General features: G+C 56.3%; 1 protein-coding gene across 1 annotated transcript in view; it reads right to left on the bottom strand.

The window, feature by feature from the left end:
- The window catches only part of CACNA1E (calcium voltage-gated channel subunit alpha1 E), a 129,500-nt gene that overhangs the window by 71,171 nt on the left and 44,896 nt on the right, over positions 1-13,433 (bottom strand). Inside the window, 2 exon segments of the mRNA XM_039555753.1 lie at positions 8,823-8,962; positions 9,366-9,471. Coding sequence (XP_039411687.1) covers positions 8,823-8,962; positions 9,366-9,471 — 246 coding nt within the window.

Genomic DNA, 13,433 nt, shown 5'->3' with positions numbered 1-13,433 from the left:
ACGAGGGAGGGAGAAGAGCCTCGTCACTTCCAGCCCTTTCACACACCCTGCCAGCGAGAGCAGGGTACCCCAGCGCTCCACAAAATGCCACCATGGGGACACACTGTGCCAGCGTCATGCTGGAAACCCCGAGACCCTCCTTTAGCTTTTGCTCCTCATGTCCCAGCCCCTGGAGGGCCACTCCAGCCAGGACCGAGCACCTCCGGGAGGTCGGGGATGCTCCCAGGCAGGATGCAGGCTCCGGCCCTTCTCCCGAGGGCTTGCCAAAGCCAGCCCAGCTGGAAGGCTCCTGGCAGCCGAGCAGGACCGGGATGGGCAGCTCTCTCCTGTCACCACGGACCAGTGCGAGCCGCGGTCCCGCACGGATGGAGCGACGGAGGCGGAGCCGCCGCCTCTCGCAGCCTCACCACAGCGCCCGTCCCCGGGCCAGGAGCAGCGCCCGGGAGCGCCCCGGCTGCAAAGTCCTCGGCTAACCCAGATTTGTTTGAAGGGCTCCGGAGCCGCCGCGCTGAGCCTCCAGGCAAGGCTCGGGCGATTTCAGGGCACTCCGTCCCCGCGCTCCAAATTAGCTGCTAAGAATGGGAGTCCTCTGTGGCAAGGTGACATGCTCCTTGTCCTCGCTGGGGGACAGGGGACATCACGAGCTCTTTGGGGAGGAGGACAGATCACCAGACCGAGGCGGTTGCACTCAGACCTGTCACCCGAGCGATGACAAAAGCTGACCCACTGCTGTGGGTGCCTGCACATCCTTCCGCAGGCACAGCCGTGGCTCCCGGCGAGGGCAGAGGCGCTGGGACCACACACTGCGGGAGCTGCTCCCGGCAAACCCATCCAGCCCAGAGCCTTGGGGCAGGGTCTGAGCAGCCCCGGACCACCCTTAGACCTAATAAAGTGGCTGGGAAAAGCTAACCAAGCTTCCAGGCACACCAGCCCGGCTGCTGGCTGCTTCTCCCAAGCCCTTCTGTGGCTGGAAGTTACAGACATCCCCTCTCCTGGATAACCAGGCTTGCTGGAAGGCACAGACAACACGGTCACATCACTACTAATTATAAATCCAATGCTCCAAGCAAACCTTGCTGCTTCGGACTTCAGCATAGCTCACCTGTAAATTGCTTATTAACCCTCTAATTATGCCTTTTATTAATTTTTTTTTTTTTTTTAAATCACATCACCCATAACTCCCAGTTTCTGAATTAAGGTTTCTCACAGCTCCTGAGATGGGGCTCAGGCTGTGGCAGACCTTTGTGCTGCCACAGGGCAGCAGCTCCAGTATCTGTAGAACAATTTAAACCCTTTTCGATCACTTACAATATCCACGTCTGATGTGCTAATAATTATTCTTTATTTTTAGGCAAGGACCCAAACTAAAATTACATCTCACCATCCAAGTTATTTGAAAAAAGCTGCCAGATTTAGGCTATAAAAATCCCAATGATCTCATGCTTTTCATCATATGTACTAAAGGAAAAAAAGAAGGGAAAAAAAAAGTGAAGGCGTTTTTATAGGTCACCCAGGCAAAGGGGTTAGTTTTACTTCAGAGGAAAGGGAGAAGAGAGACTTCAGGTGGAGAAAAGAGCAGAGAGGAGCTTTTGGAAGGATGCAAATGAGAGAGGAGGCAGGATGGGAAATATATGCTAATCCACTGAAGTATAATTGAATAGTGAGCAATCACCAGCAGACAAAAACACTCTTTCAGGACAGGAAAAAATAATGATCCAATGTTTTGTGTTTGCAACCACGATGATTATTTTGTTTTATTTATTTGGAGGCTCTGGGGAGGAGGGCGAGCTCCCCCTGGGGCCACCACACCTGTGGGCTTTGGGGCTCGGCAGAGCCAGGCTCAGCCCCCGGCACCGCTCCGGCTCACAGCAGCTGAGCAGAGCACATGCCCTTGCCTCCAGCTGAAGACCTGCACCTTTAGATCTCTTCACCCAGGGGTCAAAAGAAGGAAAAAAGCCCCAAGAATAATCGCATTTTAAAGAATTCCCTGCTCTTTAGGACCGTGCAGAACAAAGCACGAGTGATGCTCAATGACCCTGCCCACACAAAGTCAGCCCTGAATTCGGGCACTATCCCACTCTACAGCACCCATCGTGCCTCCTCTGCCTGTCCCAGGGACTGTGCTTTGCTGGGCTCCCATCCCCATCATCCCATCCCATCCTCATCATCCCATCGCGTCACATCCCGCCAGCAGCCCTCAGCCGTAAGGGACAGCACACACAGCTCAGGCCACACTGCCAACAGCTTCACACCAGAGACCCCAAGAAAAGGCTGAACCCCAAGGGATCAGACCGACCCTCGATTCACCCCCCAACCCCAAACTGAGCCCCCCTCAAGCATTCCCCTCGGGGAGCACTGCTGAAGCTCACACAGACAAACTGTCCCAGCAAAGGGTGTGCTGGGTGGAGAGAGGCATAGGCTGAGACAGACTAATCTCAGCCCAAAATCTGGGGCAGGCAGGGTGCTGGCTGGCACACAAATTAATATTTATAATTAAGTGGAAAGGCCCCTGGAGGCTTGCACTGCCACCTGACTCTACGAGGGAGACTACTTCATAATTAATACACTGGTCAAATGGCTCACAGAAAGTGAGGTACCTGATGAACTCACCTCGTTCCTGCTGTGTTCTGGGGGTGAATCAGTGGGGTGAATCCATCCTTGCCCTCTCTGCAGACAGCATCATGTGTAGCAGGATGTATTAAAGGCTCTTGGGTCCAAACCTGGCTCAAGGCAGGGCCAGTGGGATCAGGTCACCCACTCTGATGCCACAGCAGAGCACAGCCTTAGGGAGCCCAGGGGACAGGGACACCAGGGCCAAGTCCTGCCCTTGGCACAGTTCAGAGTAATGTCAAAGCCTCCATCACCTTCGCCTGCTCTTTCTAGGTTTCGGGGCTGTGACCCAGGTGGATTGAGCTGCTGCAAAGCTCCTGCTCCCACCCTTCCCAGCAGCTTGGAGAGCCCTGGATGGGCACAAGTGACTCCCCGCGTGGTGTGATGAGGCTGAAGGACAACATCTGCCTTTACCAGCCTTTGATCTGGAGGGTGACATAATCCCTCAAGGCCACCTCTTCCCAGAGGAGACCCTGGGGTTTGGTGCATGAGGGAGTATCCCCTCTTCCAGACCCTGTGGGTTGGCCAAACTCCACGTCTCCCTCCTGCCCAGTCCCCACGCTGCCTCTCAGCAGATACAGGGTTTGGCAGGGGGAGATGATGCTGGTAAAACTGAATTTGCCCACACAGGACCTGGTGGGAACCTAAAGTCACTGACAGGAGAGCTGGCCCCACAAGAGACATGGAGCACAGGCAAGGGCGCGCCACAGCAGGGCCGGCCTGAACTCATGCCAAAGGAGGGGTGTGAGATCCCAGAGCACCCACCTGTGTGATCCCACCTTCTCACACGAGGATCAGGAGGAAATAACCCACTGTCTCTTCCCTCAGGCCAGGCTTATACCCCCCAACCCCTCTCCCAGAGCAAGGTACGTGACAGTGCAAAGAAGCCCAAGGCTTCACCCCCACAGGACAGCGAGTGCCTCACCCCAGAGCAGGAGCTCTGCAGGAGTGTTGGGGTGCAGCAGGAGCCCCTGGGGACCACAGGGGATCGAGGGGTGCCTGGCAGGGGAGGCAGTGCCCCCGGGACCAGCAGCCACGTGGGAGGGACTGACTCACTCTGCGGCTTCAGGAAACCAACCGGCAGGGAAGAGGAGCTGGGAAGGATGGAGCAGGAATCGCGTGAGCGACACGCGGGCCGGATCCTGCGCTGGGAGGAGGCGGGATGCCTGTCTCCCCCAAAGCCACAGCCAGAGTTCTGCATGCCCAGGATCCCCACTCCCATCTCCAGCAGCAGGAAGCCTTTTCCCTCATCACCACCCCGTCCCCTCGCCGAGCCAGGCAAGCGGTGGTGCCCTTTGTACGAGGTGCCGGTGTCGGGCACATCCCAGGGCTGTGGCATATGGCACATGAATCATTCACCGAGCTGGGAAATTAATTATTCATCCAAACGAAAGACCAAACATTTTACTAATTGTCCTGAAAGGAAAGAGCTGGGAAAGGGATGGGAGAGGGGGCAGGCATCAGGTTGGAGACTGCCAAGATTCATGAAAGGAAAAGAAGGAAAGAGCGGGGAAAACGTCTTGTCTGGTGTGATCAAAGTACTGCTGGGCTTTTGGACCTGGGGTTGTCTCTTTGCTGGTTTATCCCTGCAGGACAGCACTCCTTGCAGTGGCTCTGGCTCCAGCAGGATAACCATGTCAGGGTGCTTCACTTGTGCTCTGATTTAGCACTTGTTCTCCAAGCCTCTTACCCATTCCCCCAAGCTTCCCTGCTTGGAGGTGCGCTGTACTTCCTGGGTCAGGGAAACGAAGGTGTGGGCGCCATGGGAAGAGCCTGTTCCCAGCCCAGGTGTGCTCTCATACTGGTGTGGTGTGCCAGGCACCCGTGGGGCCAGCACCCCAAACCACCAGGGCATGCAGCATGTCAATATTCCCACATGGAGCTGCTGCCAGTGCCTGTTCAAGGATCCCCCTCCCATCTCTGGAACTCCAAGACTAAAAGGAGCACCTGAACACACAGAACTGGGGTTGTACAAGGTGCAGTAAATACCTGAGGGCAAAACATCCCTGCCTCTCCCATGGGGGAGCTCAGGGGGAACCGTGAAAAGGCAGCTTTCCTGGACAGTCATCCCAAAATCCAGGCAGCACCAAGACACGCAAAAAAGCCAGCCTGCCCTCCTCATCCCTGGGCTCATCCTGCAACCCCACAGCACAGCAGGAAACATCTTCCTCGGAACTATTCCATCCTGCTTCCCACCAGCCACAGCAGGAAACCAGGGCACAAGTCTGCACAGGATTTCCCTGGGAGGTCAGACAGAGACCAGGCTCACAGCTGCTGCTCGGCTTTGTAGGGAGAGGACGCTGGATTTTGGGGCAGGACTTGGAGAGCCAGGCTGTCCTGCTCCGGCACTGGCTGTGGGTTTGCTAAGGGCATGGCAGGCAGCGCCAGCAATCCCTCATTCCTGCTTTCCCTTGGCCACGCTCCACCCCACAAAACCCTTTAATGAAAACCACCGTGCCCAAGGGCTTCACAAAAGACACCCAGGTGTAGCAGCTCTTATTAAACCCTCCCAAAAACCCTGACGGCAGCGCTTCCTTTTAGTGACCCCGGCGTATTTATCCAGCTTTTACAGCGGCTGCTTCCCCAGCTCCTGAGCAGCACAGCTTCACAAGGGCCTTTTGATTCCCGTTTGGATTTCTTCCCCATTGTTAGCAGTATTCCCCCACCCCTTCACCTCTCACGTGTTATTGTATTACTGCTGTAAAAAAAGCCAACGGTGCTTTGATGATGCTCAGGCACCGGAGTGTGTAAAGCACACACCCACCTGGATATTTGCAGAGGGAGTTTAACCCTTCTTCTTCCATCAAATATGGTGTAGGACAAAGCAGGCAGCTGTAGGGTCCTTGTTCTCTATTCCTAATGGCACCCAGGGAGCAGGGAGCTCATGCTCCAGTTGCTGGTGGCTGAAACTCTTTCAGCCTCACTTTCTCAGGACCACCAATTAAAAGGTCTCCAACCTTCCACTGTCATTTCTGACCATTTCTGACCCCATTGTCCCCTTTTTTGGTCCAGGTCACACTGCATTAAGCAGGTCACAAGTCCAGCTTCAGCACCCAGCTAGCTCTGAGACAAGGGGAGTGTCCCCAAACCCCAGGGGAAATGCAGATGTTCTCCTCACTGGTTCTGCCTCACAACGAGTAAAGGTATTTTATGCACACTTTCAGATAAAATTATTTTTAGCTGGGGGAGAACAGGCTGTTTTTTCAGGCAGCAATGATGATTTGGAAACCACAGGTTACAAAAAGAGCAGGTTTACAAATGTGACTATTAGTTCCCCAGTGGAAGCTTTAGCATCAGGGAGTTTTAGGTGGGCGTTGATTTCCACTGAGATGAAAAAAAAAATTGATTTATTGACACAAGAAGCAAACACCAGTTGAACCCTAGTCAGTGCCATCCACTCCTGCACAGGGTCCCAGGAGGCTGCTCATGGGAGAAGCCCCTCATTAGGGTTATTTACTGCAGGGAGAGGGTGCAGAAAATCCCACTGCTCATGGAAATCCCAGTGTGGTGTCTGTGACCTTGATGCCACCCGCACTAAGGACCTCTCCCATCAGATACACGGCAAAAGTAAGTCCAGAAAGGAATAGTAATACCCTGTGTCACAACTGGAGGGACAAGGGCCAGCAAATATGATGCTGAGTCCCTCAGGGATGGATCCTGGGGTGGGTCCTGCTCACATGGATGTTTTCTCTGGCCCATCATGGGATGCATCAGCATCCCAAACCCACTGAGCACACCCTGAGGCAAGTGTTACCCTACTCTTCTGATGCCCACAACATCCCCTCCAACACAGCCACAGCCTCTTTATAAGCCACAACGAGATCCCCACGACCATCAAATCTCACAGATCTCCATCCAGACACTTCTATATTCATCAAGCAGAAAGTTTGAGTCCGCAGAGGCGATCCCAAAGCCGCCAGTCGCCCGCACACATCCCCCGTGCGGGCTCCACCGCCCGCCTTATGCAACCGACACAGAGCGAGCCGCCAAGTGCAAACCTTCTCCCACAAGCTGTTTGCAAGTCATTTGCCAGCCAAGGATTATTTGCTGCAGGAATTTGCCAATAATTCAGCAGATTAAACAGGCAAGAGTTTCTTGCATGGGAAGCGCAACCATGGCACCAGGGAGCAGCAGATTTGGCAGCACCCCAGGGCAAAAGCAAGAGCTGAACAGCACAGAGAAGCCCATGACCTGGTCCATTGACCCCAAAACCAGGCCAGGGTGAAAATCCGTGGGTTGCCTCCTCCACCCACCACACAATAGAATTTGCCCCAACAGGTCGGTGAGGCCTTGCCAGCAGGCACTGCTGGGGCAAAGCCAGCCAGTGAAGGGGCATTCCCTGGGGAGGGTTCCACTCTGCTGGAGCAAACATCAGGACACCAGGGGGACGACGGTGGGCAAGCAGACGCTGGAGGGCTGTGCCCCGTGACCGGCAGTCCTGGGGGAGCGTGGGTACCTCCTGCCAGGGTGGCCAGCGCGGTGCTCGCAGCCCTTCATGGACAATTGATTCCCTGGCACGGGGCCCGGCTCAGCCCGGCACCGAGAGGAGCTGGCGAGGCTTCTGCGAGTGAGTAATTGCCGAGCGCTGACTCAGCACCGGCTCGGGTACAGCCGCTCGCCCGGCGCCGTGGGGAGGGCAGCAAGAGGTCCCTGGTGAAGCCCCTCCTCACAGCCCAGTGCTTCCCCCTGACCCACGCCCCAGAGGATGCCTGGGTTGGGATGCAGGTGATGGGCATTTCCCAGCCCTTCCCGCACACTGGGCCCAGCACTGCAGCTGCCCCGTGAGGCCAAGAGCCCCTCTTGTTGCTACCAATGTGTGTCCTATGCTGTCCCCAGGAATGTGAGCACCTGTCCCCAGGGATGTGAGCACCTTTGCCCCGCCCAGGAGCCACAGAAACCTCCCCATGAGTCACTTTGCAGATGTGGGAGAGCAGCAGCCTGCCGTGCGAGGGCTGCACCTCCCACAGGCCGCCTGTTTGCTGCCCACCAGAAGCATCACCCACCGCCAGCACACCCTCCATTCCCAGCTGACATGGTCCCACTCCCCAGTGAGGCCATCCGGGTCCCCATTGGACCAAGGGAGTCAAAATGTACCAGACCACGTTCTCCTCAAGCCTCCTCTCAGGCACAGTCCCAGCCTGCACCTCTCCACCACGGCCAAGCAGCACCCATCACCACACCCCATCAGAAGCAGGCTCAACGTTCCCCTTCCTCCTCCAAATACCCAAACAGGTGTCACATCCCACGTGGTGCCACCACCCTGCAAGCCAAGAGTCAGGCCTGTGCAGCAGGAAGCTCTGTAGAGACCGCAGGCATCCTGCCTCAGTTTCCCAGCCAGCCCTGCTGCTGCTCTGCACCCAGCAAAGCTCTCATGGAGCACTCAGACCCACAGGCACCTTCTGTTTGTACACATCAAACCAGCTCCTCTGAACATCCCATTTCCATCACCAGGCAAAAAGAAATAGCCACAATCCAGGCCCCATCTGCCCTCCACACAGAGGGGCCCAGAGAGTCGCCCCGGGGGGCTTCTGCTCGAGCTGACTGCCAGTGTTGGCTAACACAAGCCTAAATGTCCCTGCTTGTTTCTGTGTCACCAGGACAGCCCAGCAAGCAGGACTCAAATCTGGGCCACGTCCCTGGCAGGTGACACCACCAGTGACACAAGCAGCACCCGTGAAGCTCTGTGTGCTACCACCCCCAGCATCACTGCTGCATGCTGGGATGATGAGCAGCATCGCCTGGGAATGTGACCCCAGCCAGACTTCATTTCCCAACCCCCAGCAGCAAGGCAAGCCTGCAAAGTGCTTGGGAAGGCAAGAGAAGAGATTTTCCCCCTCCCCATGTAGGGTTTGACCAGAATCTCTCCCAGATCACATCCAGTCACTTATCAGGTCATGCCACCACCTTGTCCTCACTTTGCCTTGTATTCAGGTGGCTGACAGGCCACCAAGTGAGAAAAGCTAGACATGGTGGCCTCAGAGCCAGCCCGACTGCTCCTGTAGGGAGCCTTGTCCCACCATCAGTGACCACAGCAAAGCCAACACAGCATCTCCAGCACAGGGAACCATCCTCCCCTCCCTCATCAGGATGAAGAAACACCACTGACAACAGCAAACCAGGGTCTTTTCCCGTGTCCTGGAGCTCGTGTCCTTGCCAGGACAGGTCCTCAAGCCCAACCAACTCCACCACCGGCCCCACAGCACCCGACTCACCCGCTGAGGACCACAATGAAGTCCATGACGTTCCAGCCATTGCGCAGGTACGAGCCCTTGTGGAAAACGAACCCTAGGGCCACGATCTTAATCCCAGCCTCGAAGCAGAAAATCCCAATGAAGTAGGGCTCCGTCTTCTCCTGCCAGAGTGAAATCAGTGACCCAGTGAGAGGGGGAGACTGAGCAAACACAGCACCAAACATTTCACATCGACCCAACTCACGTCCCATCCCACCTTCCCCAGAACCATCATCTCTTTTGGGACTTTCCCAGCCCTTTCTCAGCCAGCAGCAACCTTGGGAATAAAAAGAAGGTTTGCCCAGTCCTTCCCTACCCCTTTTTAAGGGGCCTAAACCTTCCTGAACCCTTTCCATAGAGAAGAAATGTTACAGCAGCCCCAGGAAGGCTGGAGAAGCTAGTCCCAGAGGAAACCTCCTATCTGGCCACCCCAAAATCAGGAGAAATTGCCTGGTAGGATTGGGTGGCTGCTCACCCCCCAGCCCACCAGTGCAGGGCAGAGAGGGATGGACACGGGGTACTCACTAATCTCCGTGACATGGGCGTCTTGTCATCCTCGGGCAGGTGCTGCTCCAGGGCCAGCACGATGCAGTTGGCAATGATGGTTGCCAGGATCATGTACTCGAAGGGAGTGGAGGCGAGTTAAGGAGCAGAGAAGAGGTGGGTGGCACCCCCAGCCCTCCATCCCACCCTTCATTTCACCTGCTCAGCCCCTGCTGCCCACACGGGAACCTGCCCACACAGCCTGCCTTCCACCTCCCGCTGCTCCCACCTTGGTGGTGTTTGGAAATGAGAGGGGTGACAGCCCCCAAGACCTTCCTCTCTGGAGACCATCTGGGGCCTCATCACCTCCTTCCCGACTTCATGGGACATCAGCCTGCAGTCTTTGTTGGGATGAGAACTCCCATGGGAGAGAGATGCTACTTGCGCAGGGAGCCCAGAAGGTGGACACAAGGTCCAAGGTGGGACAACCAGGCTGGGCTTTGCCTGGAAGAAGGTTTGGCATGGTCCTTGGCACTATCAGGGAGGCTTCTCCCTGGCATGGTACACTTCTGGGCAGGGCTTACATGCTCCTGCTTTCCTTCTCCTTTCCATCACAAAGCAGCAAGAGATGGGGCTCACAAAGGGGAGACATCACAGCAGCCCCTGTCCTAAAACATCCCCAGGGGAGGGAGCATCTGCACAGCCTGAGGAGGATGGGTCATCCCTCGCAGGTCCTAGGGGTCTGACCTGGGTCAGTCTGCCCTGTGGCCTTGCCAAGCACCCCATGGGCAGCAGGATGAGCCCAGGTGGCACTGGGAGCTGCAGAGCACGTGACTGAGCACTCGCAGCTCAAGACACTGATGGCACCTGGGTCTGAGCTTCAGTTCAGGCAGGGTGGAAGCTCCCCGTGGAGATATCCCAGCTCAGCCACACCTCAGCAAGACCCCAAGGGGCAGCAGCACCTCATCAACAGGATCTGGCCGCACCCTTATGAGCATCCTAAATCCTACAGCCACGTCTAGGTCTTACACACCCTTCCCTGGAAGCAACCCTGAGCCAGGACAAGTGGCAGCAGATACTGGTGTCTGAGGACCTGAGAAAGGGAAGGGCAGGTTGACGCCCAGGAAAGCACCCCAAACTCAGCTCCCTCCTGCCTTTTGATTCATGGGATTGAGGCAGGGACACGGAGCTCTCTCCTGCCTGGCCCACTGCCGAGCTCTGAAAACAAAGCACTTCCAAATGACAGGATGGCCATATCTTTCCAACTTCCCATCCATCTTTCCCAATTCTTCACAATAAAAGCCCTGTTGTCCTCAATAACAAAATGTGGAGCGATACAGCAGCAGGCAGCACACCCCTGCTTCCGCTTGCTCCGTGCCAAAACAGCTCTATTAGTGCCACCACTGGCACCAGCAGCCACCCTGGGAGAGGACTGCCACTTTCCCAAAGCTAGTGTCTGTGGAAGGGGGATGTGATCCCACCTGGGATGGATTTGCCCATAAAGGAATCATCCCCACTCCCACCATTCCAAGTCGGCTAAGCCCTTTCCCCACCACACCAGGCTTCTCCAGACCCAACACCCTCAGGCTGACGTTTCAGGCAAGGAGGTGTCCAACGCCCGTCCCATCAGGGGTGATTTTGTCTTTTGGCCACCAACTGCAGTGAAATGCTTTCAACCAGTGGCCCTGAGCCCATAGGCAAGAGAAGACACCCCAGTGCCAGCTGTGAGCATGGGAAATGGGAAAGCATGAAGTGACCCTGGCAGCAGTGATGCTGTGGCAGACTGGCAAGGTAGGAGCAGGGATGGGCATGGAAGCAGGTCCCCAGAGAGATGGCCAGGAGAGGCAGCCAAGGAGAGCCTGAGGGAGCTGGGATGTATTTAGCCTGGTGGAAAGAAGAGCCAGGAAAGATTCGGCCAAGGCATTTAAAAGGCCACTCAGCGAAATTAATGGTCGCTAAATTAGAGGCAAACCCAAAGGGAAAGGCTGCAGAGCTCCCTGCTGCCGGCTCGGACCTCGCTGCCAGCCAGGCACGGAGCAGGAGCAGCTCCCTGCGCTTGGGGAGGGGGGCCAGACTCCAAAAGTTCTCCTCTGAGGCTTAGCACAAGTGAGTATTTCACTGCATGGCTCCGGCAAAGGCCACGTCCCCTCCCTGCTACCGACCTGCGGCCGCACGCTCCAGCCGACCGCGGCGCTTGGCCCTGCGCCACCAGCCTATTTGGGACCTTTTGGTACCATTTTCCTGAAAGTCTGCGAGCAATTAGCACCGGCTTAGGAGACAAACAGCGTGTTAGTGGGGCGGGGCAGCAGCTCCCCAGGCACCAGGCACATTTGCCTAGATGAGAAGTGTGGGAACGGCGCGGAGAGTCCGTCTGTCTGCCCAGCATCCCGCACTGCTCCCTGCCACAGCCACTGTTCCCGTGGGAGAGACACCCAGGTGGGGAAAAACCAACTGCTCCAAGCACAGCAGCGTGGGAGCCCTGCTCAGAAGTGCCTGGGGAGCTCAGAACACCTTGCCTCTCTCTTTCCTTGCTGGCTCCAGCCTCTGGTTCAAAGCACAAGGACAATGCACATCTGCCACACCCCTGCACAGGACACATTCCCGCTCCACCTCCAGCAAGTGCAAGGCGTGGGGGTGAACAGATATCATGGAATCAAGGCGTGGTTTGAGTTAGAAGGGACCTTAAAGACCATCTCATTCCAACCTGTCATGGACAGGGATGCCTCCCACTAGACTGGGGTGCTCAGAGCCCCGTCCAGCCTGGCCGAGTCTAAAAGGGCAATCGCTCCCCAAAGCACTGACCTAAGCATGAGGTCACTGCCAAAAGTGACTCTCCAAACCCCACTGGCCCGGTTTCCCGCGGAGCTGAGCCCGGGTTATCACATCCAGAGCTGTGTGAGACATCAATCCCGTGGAAACCAGCCCCCATAGCTCCAGCTGTGCCAGGTTTTGAGGGACCAAGAGGAAAAGAACCTCCCAAGGGACAGCAGAAACACCTGGCTGAACTCAGGGATAATTTTATCCCCACTCTTCTGCCAAGCAAGCATCCTCCCAGTCAGGGCTGGAGTCCACTGGACAATCCTCTATCAGTGCTTTGTTTTCTCCCACATCAGATGAATAATTACACAACCTTTCAGCCACCCAAAACGCAGAGTAGCCCTCGCCCCCCTCCAAGCCCAGTAATAAGAGCCCATCTCCCTCCAGCCTTCTCCTCCTCCTCCGTCTGGCTTCTCCTGGAGGATCATTAGGGAGCCGATAAAAATAGGTTTTCTTATTGATTTATCTCCTTTACCCAATGCTCTCTCCCCTGCACTGTTGACTTGTTTCCTTAGCAACTCAGCCGATCCCCGTGCACGCCACACCTGCAGCTCCACGCTTGCCTCACGGTGCCTTTGAGGTGGGGACAGCGACCCCAGACCATGGGGGCATCCCCCAAGACCACCTGGAGCAGGCACTGTGGGCTAACCCCATGCCTGGAGCTGGAGCTCCTTGGCAGGTCTGTCAGGGAGGGGTTTGGCCACCGGCAGATCCCCGCTTCCAGCTGTGACCTTCCTCTTCACCTTCCTCCCCAGCCAGAAGCCCAAACCAGCCCACCCAGAACACCCATCTTGCTAAGGCAGAGAGTGTTCCCAGCTCCAGTCCCTGCAGATGGATTTACGGTGCTGATAGGACATTGACACAATCTCCCCAGGAGGCTGGACACGAGATAAATCCCTCCCTGGATGCAGGCAAGGACGGGAGCTATGGAGAGCTCCCCTCCATTCCACCACTTCCCGGTACCTTCTCCCCACTCCTGGGCAGGCAGAGGGGGAAAGAGCAGAGGAGCCACAGGAGTGAGGCCACGTGGGCCTTGGGGAATCCTACCTTCCAGTGCCACCAAAAGAGCAGGGACAACTTAACCCCTGTCCATGCCTGCATCATCCAGCCCAATTCCAACACCTCCTAGAAAGTCATGTCTCCATTTCCCACCTCTCCCCACACTTCCCTGGGGACCTGTTACTCTGAGGGGCTTTCCCTGCTCTCCTCAGGTGTCAATGAGAAAATGCCTCAGTTCCTACACCTGTGGACTTCATCTTTCTGGTCCCATCGCAGCACTGCTGCCTGTCCTGC

The sequence above is a fragment of the Corvus cornix genome, chromosome 8, assembly GCF_000738735.6.
Source record: "Corvus cornix cornix isolate S_Up_H32 chromosome 8, ASM73873v5, whole genome shotgun sequence".
Lineage (NCBI taxonomy): Eukaryota > Metazoa > Chordata > Aves > Passeriformes > Corvidae > Corvus > Corvus cornix.
This window is presented reverse-complemented; position numbering and strand designations above follow the sequence as displayed.